At 42.2% G+C, this 15,006-nt stretch overlaps 1 protein-coding gene across 2 annotated transcripts; it reads right to left on the minus strand.

Moving 5' to 3' along the window:
• Positions 1-2,877: 2,877 nt before the first annotated feature.
• Positions 2,878-13,997, minus strand: LOC117044267 (cytochrome c oxidase subunit 7A-related protein, mitochondrial). 2 transcript variants are annotated; one of them, XM_033144865.1, is made up of 4 exons: positions 13,825-13,997; positions 6,557-6,691; positions 6,372-6,424; positions 3,708-3,809 (listed from the first exon to the last, which is right to left on the minus strand). In XM_033144865.1, the coding sequence occupies exons 1-3, from the start codon at positions 13,894-13,896 to the stop codon at positions 6,407-6,409; spliced, it is 225 nt and encodes a 74-aa protein (XP_033000756.1). In that variant the 5' UTR covers positions 13,897-13,997; the 3' UTR covers positions 3,708-3,809; positions 6,372-6,406. The 2 variants fall into 2 exon arrangements, with proteins under 2 accessions (XP_033000755.1, XP_033000756.1); XM_033144864.1 differs by lacking the exon at positions 6,372-6,424 and having other exon boundaries at positions 2,878-3,809; positions 13,825-13,995.
• Between the last annotated feature and the right edge of the window lie 1,009 nt (positions 13,998-15,006).

The raw sequence follows: 15,006 nt of genomic DNA on the forward strand, positions 1-15,006 counted from the left end.
ACAGAGACTGGGCCCAGGCTACCTAAAGGACCATCGCCTCCTATGTCACCATGTCCACTCTCTAAGATCTGTGTGTTTTGACTATGGCAGAAGCCCAATTGGTTGGGACGCATGAGATAAGCTTCGTGGTAGCATGACCCATACTGGAGAACTTCTTTCCAGAGGAGGCCCATTTAACTCCCTCATTACTTATCCTTCACTGCTAAATTTATTATTAGTTTCTTCTTCTTCATCATCATCATCTAATTAAGTTTCAGATTACATAGTTTGGTTTTAATGATAGACCCTGATACTTTAGTTCAGGGGTAGCCATTGTGGTGCCTTCCATGTGTTTTTGGGCTCCCATCATCCCTGACCAAGGGCCATCCTGGCTGAGGCTGATTAGAGTTGTCATCCAGCATCTGAAAACATTGTCCACATTGACTAGCCATGATTTAGCTGGCTTTAATCTTCTATTGTTTATTACTTGTGTGTGTGTGTGTGTGTGTGTCCCCGTGCGTGCATGTGATGTTTTTAAATAATGCAAGCTGCTCTGAGCACCATCATTAGAAAATTCCAGGGTAGCAGGGTTTTATTTTTACATACTACTTTGAACTAATCTTTGACTACATATTCTTACTAAATATTTATGGTACAGCAGTAAAGAATTAGCACCTGGGTCACTCTGCTTCAACTTTCTTTGCAGGAAAGAAAAAGTAGCATCAATACATTTCTAACTGCTGCAATAAGCAGGTATGAGTCAAAGAAAACACAGAGCAACAGATCTCATGAATACTTAACAACATTTTACTATCATGACATTGTGGAGCCGTAATTTCCTTTAAGGAAGTACCATCTCCCTGTTAAACTAAATGTTCAGCTTCCCAACAGAGCACACAACTGGGGCATTGGCACTAAATCTGGAAATTAATTGATGCCAGAGAGAGCTTTAAAATATTTAAAATCAGCATGCAACTGTAGGACAAAATAGAATTCGGGAGTTCAAATGTGGAGGGTTGCTGTTAAGGTGTTGTTGTTTTTTAAGCCTTTCAGATTATATAGTCTACTTACTGCACTGGTGAGTGGCACAGCAAATACTACATCAAGGCACTAGACATGAGCTAGTGTAGACTTTTGACAGTTGTTTCTCCATCCCTTGCCATCTCCAAAATGCTCCCTGCCTTACACAGCTACGTTATGTAGACGAGGTGGGAAAGTCCTCGGAGAGCATTGCCAATAGGTGCTACTACAAAAATAGTTGGGGCTTGGGTTGCATCCATGCACTGGAGTGGGAGGGGGGAATGCACTCCCCTTTTCTGCCAGTGTTACGGCTTCTTGTGCACCTGAACATTTGCAGAGCTCTGTGTATTTTGCAAGTTGATCCTATGCAGCCAGGGAATTCAATAGACCTTTCTCCTAGGAAACTACTACGCATAGGATAATAAGTCATGCTGATCTTAATAAACTGGATATTACAATTATATAGAGTAAGCGCTGGGCTTTGGGAAGAAGGCAGAAGGGTTCTGACAGGATCCTAGAGTCCTCCTCCTCCTTCCCAAAGCCTAGTTAGCACTTACCCAACTTTGGGAAGGAGATGGGAGGAGCCTGGGACCCTGCCAGAGTCTCGTGCCTTCTTCCCAAAACCCAGTATCTCCTTTACCCAGCTTTTGGGAAGGTGTTGTTGTCCTGGGGGAGGGGAGGGACATCAACTTTTGGCCTTGCACAGCGTGCCATATCACCAAGATCTGCCCCTCCACAGCCTTCCACATTTTCGGACACTTGGGGGACTTGTCCCTTGGTGCTGTCATGATGAGCTCGTAAACTTCAAAATACTACTGATTTGGCCACCTTATTACTGAGCAAAATATTTCCAGCTCCTGGACCACCTTTGAAAATATTTTGTACTATCTTTTAATTATAACCTAGGAGCAGTAAGTTTATGCTGAAGGTGCCAGATATGTTATAGAAAGCCCTTGAGAAATCATACTTCTCTGAACTAGATACTTGGTTTGGCAGGTGCCCACTGGATTTGTTAAATTATCTTCAGGTGATGATCTGCATGCATACATCTAAATTACACCTGGCACAATGGAGTACTATGAGATGGCCACTCTTAAGTGTCTTATCAGATGATGTATTTGTTTAAAAAAATTAAGACCACTGATGCAGTGCTGTAAACAATATTACTTAGGTAGCATGGGTGGGATAATTCTGTAAGTCAGGGGTGGGGAACTGGCAGTGCTTCAGATGTTGCAGCTCTTATCATGCTACAGAAATAAATTTCAAAGCTAACTAAAGGGCTCCTGTGAGCACAAAGTGGTAGGTGGGTCTGAGACTTTTGTACATTAGATGAGGTACCAGATTAAAACCTCATTCTCTTATAACTAGGTAACAGGAACAGGAATGACCATGGATATCTGCAACCAAAGCAGACAGTACTGGATTGGAAGGATCAGTGATCTGAGTCCATATAAGGCAGATTCATTTGCACATCTCCCACTTCAATTTGTATGATCATACTACTGTTGAGGCAAAGTGTTCACAGAACTACTCAGTGCTAAATAATTACCCAGCATTATGCTGTACAATTAATCTCTCCTGTCACTTTCCAGAGAGTTAACCACGCCTCCTTCCAATAAGGGAACATGCAGCAATCGGTGCCATTTGTAGAAACCCAAGTAGCAGCGGACCCAGAGAAGCTAGTTCTAAAAACAAAGCTCTTGGGGGGTATAAGAGAGTGGAGTGTGTCGAATTTTAATCCAGAAGATAGGTGCACTTCGCTCACTCATAAATTTGTGTTTGTTATGTTCAAAGTAGTTCACTGGTTTTGTACCACTGCTGAAACAAATAACAACAGTAAATCTTATTCCATATTACCCATAAAACAGACACATCAGATAGAAGTGCAGCATTTGTACTGCTGTATTTATTCCAAGGTTAAAACAAATAGAATTTTATTTTAGAGAGATGGGGGAGCGGGAGGGAGGAACCATGGTGGAGTCAAGTGTTTCTACACAGAACCTGTCTTTGATCACAATGCTCCGCTTCCAAGAGATGGCTCACAGAAATGGAATGAAGTGTACAGATCACCAGAAGAAAATGTCAGGAGCTAGTCAAAACAACATAGCCCTGCTGAAACAACTCCACAAAAATCACAGTCAGGCTTGTAACATAATTTGAGAAGGGGCCTAAATGGTAGATTCCAGTGAGAATTATTAAGCTAAATTATTTCAGGTTGCCATTTTGAATCAGCTGAGTAGTTCAGTCCATAATCTTTTCTTCTGCAAGTCAAATGCACTTTCAGCAAGATTTTCAAATGCCCTTGTCCCTAAAAGGTAATCAATCAACATAACAACTTCATTTCTAGTTTGCACTGTCAACCTAGCCTGCCCTACTGTCAGGAATGCCTGCTGCATGACTCCTCTTATTTTCAAGTCAAGGGTGGTGAAGACTAAACTGCAAAACTACACAGGAGATAATGGCTTTCTTCTCAACTTCTGGTATTAATTTTGCTCTTCTTCCCCTAAGTGTTAGAAGGTCACCATTTCCTGAACTTTTCTTAAATACCAAATCAAATCTCTAGAATTTGCAACATACAGTCACATGATTGAAGTGTAACGGCAGAAGGTTAAGTGCAAGTCTTCCTTCCAGTGGATAGTCATTAGTCTCTATTAATCAGGGATCATTCATTTCATCTTTTTCGGGTTGGCCGCCATGTAGAGCGCTATCAGACAGTAGATGGTCCCTCCTATCGTTAGTGCCATCGTGGTCCGGTAAAGTAGCTGATCAGGAAGGCCCCGTTTCAGGTGCACTGGCAAACCATCGGGCTTCTGTTATTAATAAAATATATACATAAGAATTAATAAAGGCATGCACATTACCATCCCCCAAGCTAAAGTCTATTTGTACAAAATGTGAATGAAAGCTGCTGAACCAAGATAGGAGCAAGCTTTTCTTCAAAGTAAGGGATTTTTCTTGCTTGACTTTTTTGGTCAGAGCCTTGGGCCTGGTCATATCAGAGCCAAATATAACACTTAGAATAGAATTCACCACTTGGCAGTAGGAGGTAGGGGTGTGGGGGGGGGAGGTAATCTCAATAATCCCCCACTCCTCCAAAGTAAGTAGGCTTCCACTTATGGCTTCAAAGATGATCCTGGAAACCTGGTGCTTGCTGGTGAAATCAACCAGAGAAGCTGCCAAGAAAAGGAACCTGAGAGCAGAGACTATGGCTTCGGTGACCTGCCAAAGTTCCTTACCTTTCTCATGACAGCACTGAGAGATTACTCAAAGTAAATATGCACATTTGTATTATTTATACAGGTTCTCGAAAGTGTAGCCCACCCAACTCCATCCAGTTTAAGGGCAGAATACACCCACACACAGCCCAGCAAATGTGTTCCACTTCTAAAGCCCTGGGAACCTTTAGCAGAGGTCCATGCATGTTAACTACGTATATTAGCCTGTGTCACAGGGCAGGTATATGCAGCTCAGTGGTGGCATAAATGGCAAGTGGAGGGAAACAGATCTGACTTCTATAGGCTGTGTTCAATATTTAAGCAGCTGCATATGTAGGTCCTCCCTCTCCTTTCCCAGCACTTGGCCCTCCTGTCTTGACATCAGAGAGGGACCACAGCTCAGCTGCAGAGCAAACAGCTGCAGGCAGGAAACCCCGGGATCAAGTAACAGATGATGGGAAAGACCTCTGCCTGAAACCCTGGAAAGCCTCCGCCCACTGCAGAAGGTGGTGCTGGAACAGATGGATGCAGAGTCTGAGCTGTTAAATGGCAACTTCTTAGGTTTCTGACACTGTGACATTTCATGTTTCCTGTCATTGGTAGCCTATCAGGGAGCACAGTGTTGTGAAATCACAAGGAAGTTCACCACATCCAGACTTTATGGGAGGGGAAAGGGAAACTAAGGGAGGAACTCAATGTCACGCTACTACAAACATTCTATCTGAGCAGGGATATCAGATTGCCAAATGGAATGATCCCCCTCTCCCCAAGGATTGTTCTAGGGATTCTCCCAACCTCCACCTAGAGCCAATTTTGGGGACGCACAGAGGGAAGAGATGGGGAATAGAAAAGCCACATGGCACAAGCAGAAGACCGTACATAGGGATTGCGCTGATGAGGATCGTTACATGACTCCCACATCACATCTGCACTATTCACTTACACACAGTATAAAAGAATATGACAGAATATTCCTTTAAGTGGCTAATCACACAAGATGCTTCCTGGCAAAGCATCGCTAACTTGTGAGTCGTGAGGTTTCAAGGGAAAAGGAAATAACACCAATTAAGAGCAGGAGTGTTTTCCGAATAAAAACAGAATGCGAGAAAAAGCGAGCTTCTTAAAGATCTGTTATTCTATCGGAACAAAGGAGTTGTGCATATTCCATGCAAGGTGCTCCAGTGGTTTACTCTGATCTCAACTGCTAAGCCCACTGCATTTATTAGTAGCTGCATAACGTTAATAGCAATGTTTAACTGTTGAATTTTAACCTGACTATGCAACTGCCCATAGGCAAGAATGACCTGAATATGGCAAGCATCTGCAACAGACTGGAGAAACAAAAAAAAGATTAGTGCTGAGTTTATTCGTATCAGCAGATGCTGTCCAAAATGCTGCTGTTATAGAAGTGGAACACATAACTTGCAAGCAGAACTCTGCATATACAGTGCTCTTTCTTAAAAACAGAAACTGAAATCTGGTCCAGAATTTTGAGAACTGCTACCATATAGGCATGAGTAGTGCAGAGAGACGTATATTGTGCAACAACATACTGACATTGCCAAGAGAGGACTCAAAAGCAAAAAATGGGCTGCCAAGTTTTGGGGGATGATTCTTAAATGTTCTCAACAGCTCATTTTCTCCATAATCTCCAGTTATCACTACTTGTGTACAAGCCTGTGTGCCCCCTTCAGATCTTCATGTCTTTTCCCAGGTTCCAGTCTTCGCCCTCTTAGGGAGGAATTCAACATTGCACCGAGGTGGCTGTTCTGTCGCAGCAAGCATTTTGGCCTGCCAGAAAGAACAATCCCCACTCTCCCCCTCCCATATGCTGTTCTGGGGTCTCTCCCAAACCAGTTTGGGGGGAGGCATGCAAAGGAGAAGAGAAGGAGCCAAAACCCCAATACACAAACGGAAGCCCTCACCCAGGGCTTCCGCAGATAGAAATCATTATTTGAATCCCACACTTGGTCCTTGTCCCTGCCAAAGACCTTCCATTTCATTGAAAGCTTCAACCTTGTAAGAATAATCAAGCAAAGGACAAACAGGATAATTTTCAGATAAGGCATGGTTGAAGATTGGGCAGGGGGAAAGAGAACAGGAGAGGGAGAGAAAGAGGTGAGGAGGCAAAAATCATGCACCTAGCACTGAACTTACATTTAGCCTGCTGTAAAATTTGTTTCAAGTTCTTTTTAAAATACTGTTGACCTCTAACGTAAACATAGAAACATAGATATTAGTAGCATTTTATCTATACTTCTGCAAGCCTCAAGCATTCAGCATCTCTAGCGATCAGACATAAATTCAATTAAGATTATTAACTGAATATTGTTTCTCCCCACCTGAAAAAACTTCTGCAGCTCCGGTACCCGGTTTTTAGCAAGATACTCGACGGTGGACGGTGCTTCTGAGGCAATTTTAGTTGGCGTTGCAAATATTAGAGTTGGCGACTCTGTGGATACAACTGGCTTGAGTCCCTGCATAAAATGAGACGATTAAAACTTTGTTTGCGGTGAGCAGAGTTACCAGATACATTATCAGCTATATAAACAAGTGACCAGACAGTAAGAGACTACATAGCAAGAGCGTCTCTGGATTAACCTTGAACATTGTACTCCACAGGACCATCCAGGTTAAATGCAAGAGGAGACATTTAGAGAATTACGGTCAAATGCATATCTACAGTCTGGAAGTTTGCCTGCAAATGGCAAATCATGAGCCTGTTATATGTAAAGGGAAAGGGGAGAAAACAAAAGCTCAGTTGGGTTCAAGTACCACTGACTTCTCCACCCTCACAATTAAATGGTGAGAACCTGAATTTGCTTGTTCCCTCCCTCCCTCCCTTGATACTTCTTTTGAATTGCATTAACTATAGGCTGTTGCAGCATGGACCTGTGTATTTCAGAAGTATATTCTGTTTTGCAACCATTACAATGGTGGCCAATTCATTTCTGGGACCAAGTGCTGGATTTTACCTTTAAGCATTTCTTCCAAGGTCTGGTAGGAACCCATATAGCTCAGAGACAGCCATTCCCACACCAAGCTCCCCTGTTTATATTCTGCAGAGAGGGGGTAGTCCACTGTGTGCCCCATATCACACGAGGGGAGGACACGTGGGATAGGAGACTGCCCCACAGTTGTGGAAGAACTGTCACAAAATGGTCGGCTGCTCTAATGTTTTGCAGCAATCCAGGGAGGAGGCAAAACCTTCCTCTGCTGCAAGGCCTATGACGTTTACGTGGGCATTTCCGCTTGTAAAATACTACCGCCGTAGGATGCACAGTTTAGTGACTTTATGGGACTTTGGTTTTATTGTTATTGCATTAGTGGACACTTTGTTAGAAGCATCTTCACGCATTGAAAAGGCAAGTTATAAATGTTTTAAATCAATAAATTGCCCTTTCTGCTTCACAATACAAGCTGAATCAAGTCTTTTTTCTTAAAATTTTCCAAATGAAGTCACCAGCACATATTGAAAAGAATCTGTCAAGAAGCCAACCCAAAGCAGGGAGAAAACAAAATTAGACTGGCAAAGTCTGCCTCTTCCAGATGCAGAAGCAAATGTTTCTTGACCAAGGGTAGCCAATGAGGTGCTCTCCATATGTTGCTACTAGCCATGGGGGATATGTTCTCCCTCCACTGTCAGGAGGCAATGCCCCTCTGAATATTAGTTACTGGAATCACAAGTAAGGACACTGCTATTGCTCTCAGGTCCTGCTTGCAGGCTTCCCCTGGGCATCTGGCAGGCCGCTGCAAAAATAGCATGCTGGAGTAGATGGGCCTTTGGCTTGATCCAGCAGGGCTCTTACATCCCAACTCTCATCAGCCCCAGACAGCATGTGGAGAGATCACAGCTCAAATCTCCAGCAAACCATGAAGCTCAGCGTGTGACTTTGGGAGAGCCACACTCTTTCCTGCCATAACCTAGCTCAGAGGTAATCCCTACCAGAGAGAAATGACAAATCAAGCTGTTAGACTATGCTGAAATGGCAAAACTCAGAGACCAAGAAGACAAGAAATTAAAAAGAAAAATGGGGAAAGCTTATAATTTATTTAGGAGACCACTGTAAGCAGATGAAAACATTAGCAGGATTTTAACCTCACTTGTAATATAACAAATACTATGGAGAATATGGATACAAAACGTAATTATGAAATGACATCCAGTCGGAAATGTTGACAATAGGACCCATGGAGGGGATGGGGGAAGTCTCAAGATTCAGAGTTATCTCACTCCATGGATATGTATTTGGTATTGTAACTAATTTACATTTGTAAAATCAAATAAAAATGATTATAAATAAATAACCTAGCTCAGAGGCCTCTTGTGAGATGGAGTTGGGTGGAGCAATGCATGCTGCCCTGAGCTTCTTCCAGAAAGAGTAGTGTATAAATGAAATAAAAATTGGTAAACGACCCAAATCACCTTCTTTGGGAAGCAGGCCTCTGGCTAGGAATGGGCTCTGGAAATTTATAACTATTTTAACTGCTTCTGTACACATTTTCTGGGTTCTTACAACAAGAAGAAATGAGGCAGCAACAAGTGAGGAAGAGCAAAAGTTGGGTAACTTCACAGCAGGGCACACTGCAAAGCTGGAGGGTGGCTGAATGCTACACTTGTCCCAATGTCCTTCCCTAGTCTTTTCAGTATAACCCCCTGCAAGTCAGTCCCACTATGTTAGAACATAAGGAATAACAAAAGATGAGCCCTGCTGGATCAGGCAAGTGGCTCACCTAGTCTAGCATCCTGTTACCATGGGGAGCCAACTAGATACCAACCGGGAAGCCCACAAACAAGACCTGAGTGCAGCAGTATTGTCCCCTCTTGCGATTCCTTGCAACTGGTATTTAGAGGCATACTGCCTCTTAACAATGGAGCCATCATGGATAAGAGCCATTGTTCAATCCGGCTTAGTTTCAGGATGCGAGTGTATAGGATTGCAGCCTCAGTCTAGTCAGCTGAACAGATGTGGGAGCTGACCCTTCAATATCAACAGGAATAGGAGTTCCATTCATAACAAGTCATTCATTTAGTCTTTCTTCCCCTTGAGTTTTGAATGCATTCGTGAACATCCATTTAAAAAGAATGTCAATTAAGAGATGAGCGTGCCACCTTCACAAAGCAGTGTGTGTTCATTTAGGCATTTAGGCATTCAAGCATTGCTGATGAAGAACCAAAACGCAGCTAATTCTGGAATGCTTTACTTCTTACGTGCAAGCATTTAACAGAGCTACACTCAAGTAAAAAAGGCTGTGCAGCACAGCCAACAATTACCTACATACAGATTCCCTACTTTTTAATTCCAGACAGTGAGTGTGAACACAATATGCTTGTCATTAAATCTGCATTTTAACAAGGATAATAAGTGCATGATTGAAATGAGTGAGAGTGTCTACTAATTAGTTTTTGTTTGTTCATCTGTCAAGCTGTCTGCCAATCACATACGTATTCTGAAAATAATGTTCACTCGTCAGGTTAACTTTATGTAAAACTATTTATATTTGCTTTTTTTAAAAAAAACATGCAGTAAGGAACTCACTCAGCTCTATGGAATGCATCAGAAATCTATCCAAAGACAGACCCCACTGCTATTCTGCAACCCCACTGCTATTCTGCATATCTGTGAATGTAGTCATAAAATACAAAAAAATCTGTATTCAGAAATACAGCCTATGCTAAGCTACAGTTGAGAGGTATCTTTCCAATATGCACACAATGTGATCCCCATCTGGCCATTTTGAAATACACTATGGTATCATAAATATAAATATTCTGTTTGGTGAGGAATAACAGAACATTGATGAACAATGGTTTTTCTACAAGGGAAGTTAGCAGCCATTCTGGATGGGAGAAAACCCATGGCTTAGCAAAAGGGATGTGCTGTGTTGGCAGCAATAGGTAGGGAGAGTGCAGAGGATAGGCCTATAGGGCAAGAAAGTGGAAAGAGGCCAAGTAGGAAGAGAGTCCAGGAGATAAGAGTAACTAGCAGGCTGGGATACCCGGGAAACAAGATATTTAAAATAAGAGGAGCACAATCGCTGTCAGTGGAAAGGAAAGAATGGAGAAAGGGTAACAGAGGCATGCAGACTGCTAGCAAGGAGAAGAGAGAAAGGGAGCTGTAAAGAGGTTAGTGTACTGTAGTCTAGGGGGCTGAATGTCACTTTGTGATATTAACTATTCATATAAAATATTTCAGGCTGCATTAATTAATTGATTGGTTAAAGTATTTACAGGCCACCCCCATACAAAAGAATGAATAAATAAACAAACCATGCTGCTGTACAACAAAAATCAGCCAACACATAAAACGTCATAAAAGGAACACCAAAAAAATCATAAAAACCACTGGCTCATCTAATAGGTTTGAACAGTGGAACATGCCTGTCAGCATAAAAAAGACCCAGAAGATGCCTGAAACGCCGTCACTAAATGCCATACTTCTACTTGAAGCTACTCAGGCTTCCGAGACACAGGCGTCAACTAAAAGCGCTCCACAACATTTTTTCTAAATGTATGAAGTAGTGCACCCCATTTTATTTTAAAAGATGAAGTCATAAAACAAAAAGCAAGTTAAACAATTATTACAAAAAGTGGACAAAAGACAAAAATGCCTGCTGAATCGACTAGTGCAGCAGCTTTAGGAGGAAACAGCGGAGGTAAGTGGCTTCTCACATCTAAAGACAGGTTGTTCCAAAGTGGAGGAACCACACAAGAAAGAGCCACGTGCCCCCCTGTCTTTCTTCTAGCCTAGCCTTTCCCTGTGAGGGTAGGCAGAGAAGAGCCTGATCGTGTGACAGCAGCAAGTTCACTGTCTGATTTCTGGTAGAGCAGGTTCCTTAGGAATCCAGGTTCCAGGCCATAAAAGGCTGTAGGTCAAAAACAGCATCTAAAATTGGGCCCAGACGAAATGGTAAAAGAGACAATGATTAATTGGGCAATGGATTTAGGGAAGACCATACAGTTAAAATCGTGGGGAAAACTCTGGAAGGAAGGGTGGAGGTTCACAGCTTCAGAGGGAATAAAAGAAAACATGATCAAGATGTTTTATAAATGGTACCTTACACCTGTTAAAATCCATAAGATGTATAAAACCAAAGATACTTTATGTTGGAGATGTAGGAAAGAAACAGGGACGTTCATTCATATGTGGTGGCACTGTGGTAAAATTAAAAAAATTTGGACACAAATTTTTGAGGAAATTAAGAAGATTTTGAAATATAACATTAAAAGAAATCCGGATGCCTTTTTAATAGGTATATTAGATGATGGAGTAAAAAAGGAAGATGGAAATTTGTTTCTGTATGCAGTAGCGGCTGCAAGAATTTTGATTGCATCTTACTGGAAGACACAAGAAGTACCTAGTATACAGGAATGGCAAGAAAAATTATTTAGCTTCCTGGATTTGGCAAAATTAACAGAAGTGATAAGAGGTGGTAGTAATCAAAAATTTAATCAAAGATGGGAGAAATTTGGAATATATATGAAAAACCAGTGCCCGAATATAAAAACTTGGATCCATTTCTAACATTCTGTATTGGTAAAAAAGGGAAGGAAAGACAAAAAGTCGATAAATTCATATGAATTTTGGTTAAATGATTGGAAAACGCAGTAACGAGTAAATTAAGCAACCCGGGAGGAGGGCAGGCGGAAGCCTAAGTCAAGTTTACAACTAGGTATTATGATTTATGATTAACTTGGATCGGTTATGATTTATTTATTTAAGTAGTGAATTTTGATATTTTATTAATAGATAGCATGATTGAATGAATGAATATGTATGATTTGTTTTGTTTAAATTTCTTTTTGATGTATTATGGTTATGTGTGTGTGTGATGTTTGTTTTGTTGTGTATTGTTTTTAATGTATGAATGTTACAATTCTCAATAAAGATTTATTTAACCAAAAAAATAAAAAATAAAAATAAATAAAATTGGGCCCAGACGAACGTCAGTGGATACTTCAATTTAAATCCTGGCTATAAATTGCTTGATGCATTCCCCTCCCCCCCCCCACCCACTTGCATTTAAAGTATTGTACTTGACTTCCTCCCGAAAATCCTGGGAAATACTATAGAATCATAGAACAGTAGAGTTGGAAGAGACCCCAAGGTCATATAATCCAACTTCCTGTAATGCATGAGTCTCAACAACAACACCCATGACAGCCATTCAACCTCTGCTTAAAAACCTCCCGTAGTTCACTAAAGGGCGCTGGGAACTGCAGCTCTGTGGAGAGTAAACTACAGTTCCTACAATTCTTCAGAGCTGTCCAGGTGGTGCAAACATGCTTCAAAATGTGTTGTGCGGATGCGACCCCTGCTTTTGTTGCAATGGGTCATGCTCCCCCCAACTAATTTATCCTGATTTTTATTGCTCACTGTTCGTTTCATTTACCATATACTGCATTCTCTGTACAGGGAAGCCTTTTAATGTGTAATGTTTTATTAAGATTTTATGTATCTTGGAAACCGCAGAGTGGCCGGGGCAACCCAGTCACATGGGCAGGGTACAAAGAACAACAACAACTATTATATTTTAAATACTCTGCTACAACGCTTATTGACCACAACTACTACTATATTTCAAATACTCTGCTACAACGCTTATTGACAACAGCTTATTGACAACGCTTATTGACAACAGCTATTATATGTATTTCAAATACTCTGCTGCAACGCTTGACAACTACTACTATATTTCAAATACTCTGCTACAACGCTTACTGACAACAACTATTATATGTATTTCAAATACTCTGCTGCAACGCTTATTGACAACTATATTTCAAATACTCTCTGCTGCAACGCTTATTGACGACAACTATTATATTTCAAATACTCTGCTACAACACTTGACAACAACTATTATATTTCAAATACTCTGCTGCAACACTTATTGACAACTATTATATTTCAAATACTCTTGGCTGCAATGCTTATTGACAACAACTATTATAAATACTCTGCTACGCTTATTGACGACGACAACTATTATATTTCAAATACTCTGCTACAACGCTTATTGACAACTACTACTATATTTCAAATACAGTACTCTCCCCAGAGAAGTTCACCTGGCACCTTCCATTATGCACCTTTAGGCGCCAGGCAAAAATGTTCCTCTTTAACCAGGCATTTGGTTGATCCGATTTACATCCTATGCCCTTTTAAAATGGGGGGGGGGGGTTATTGGGTTGCTGCTTTTATTTTTATTAGGTATTTTGTGGTTTTATATCTTGATTTTATTCTGTGACCCCCAGGTATAGGGCGGTATATAAATTCAATAAATTATTATTAATATTATTATTGACAACAACAGCAACATTATATTTCAAATACTCTGCTGCAACGCTTCCTTGCAAGCCTCCCCAGGGAACACCTGGTGGGCAGCCACACAGAAGCGCGTGGAATACATGAGGCCCGCTTCTCCACTCCGCCCCAACGTCCCCAGGGTCCCACAACTGCAACCTTGGAGGCGCCCTGGCCCCGCCCTCCCTGCGAGAACTGGACCTCATGGGGACCCGTAGGGATGTCTCTCCTCAACGTGAAGCGCAGCTGTGAAGGTGAAGGTCAAGCTCCCGGCGCCCTAAGAGCGTGGCTGCCTCCGTTACCTGCGGGGCGTAGGCGGCGGAAGCGCCGGTCCCCACCAGGCTCTGCGTGAAGCCGCTGAACTTGTAATACATCCCGGCGCCCGGGGACGGCTGCCTCGCTCCGCCACGCGCGCTGCAGCTCCGCTTCCCCAGCCTTACGAGCCGGCAGCTGACCGCCAAGAGAAAGGGGTGGGCGGGAAAGGACCTCCTGTGCGACTGGCTCGTTCTTGGACCTCTTCCCCGAGAGAGGTGTCCTGCGCGAGTGCCTGAGGAAGTCAGTGCCACCGGGACGAGGAAAGTTTATGGGGTAGTAAATGAAGACCCTAAGGCGATCCCGCCCTGGATTAGGTATTTAATTATTTTCGCGCTGTGGCTTCGTTTGGCTAGCTTCGGAAGGAAATCGCTTTTTTAATCGGGCAGTGAGAACGACAACCTCAAAGGCTACATCGGTGTATTTCTTGGTCTTCACTGCCAAAGAGATGGGAAAAGGTATAGAGCCGCACTGCAAGTATCCGGAGGCAAAACTTCCTGGTTCCTTTTTGTAGTTTCCCCATCCATGCACCCTTTCCTCCCCTGGGACAAGAGTGAGAGTGGAAGAAACCCGCCATCTGAGCAGCAGAACTCGAAAGGCAGAGTTTTAAGTATTTCAGGCGGAAATATTCTGCACAATTTCCTGGAAGCGAACCCCATTGAACCTACTGGCAGGCAGTTCTGAGTCAATAAAATAAATCCGTAATATATTAAATAAATTAAGATGTCATATAAAATAAATCGGTAATAAATTAAGATGTCATCTCAAAGCAGTAAATGCTGGTTGGTGTTTTTCTTTTTAAGTTTTCACCTTAAGCCCTGGTGTAAAAATAGCAAAAATCCTGTATTTACTGGAGTAAAAGGGAACCTGTGGTCTTCCAGATGTTACTGGACTCCAAATCCCATCATCCCAGACCATTGGCCGTGCTGACTGCTGCAGATGGGAGCTGGAGTCCAATAACACCTGGAGGGCAACAGGCTCCCCATTCTTTCTCCGTTTGCTTTAGTGTGCATGTGCTGGTGCCCAATTGTGCATCTATGCTAAAATGCTTGTCTCTTCCATTGCTTCCTAGGAGCATAAGAATATACTTAAGACTCTACCAAAAAATACATAGCAATCATGCAGTCTTCTTCATATTTCTGTATATCATGATGGGATCCACATCCCTCCTA

The sequence above is a fragment of the Lacerta agilis genome, chromosome 3 (genome assembly GCF_009819535.1).
Source record: "Lacerta agilis isolate rLacAgi1 chromosome 3, rLacAgi1.pri, whole genome shotgun sequence".
In the NCBI taxonomy this organism is placed as follows: domain Eukaryota; kingdom Metazoa; phylum Chordata; class Lepidosauria; order Squamata; family Lacertidae; genus Lacerta; species Lacerta agilis.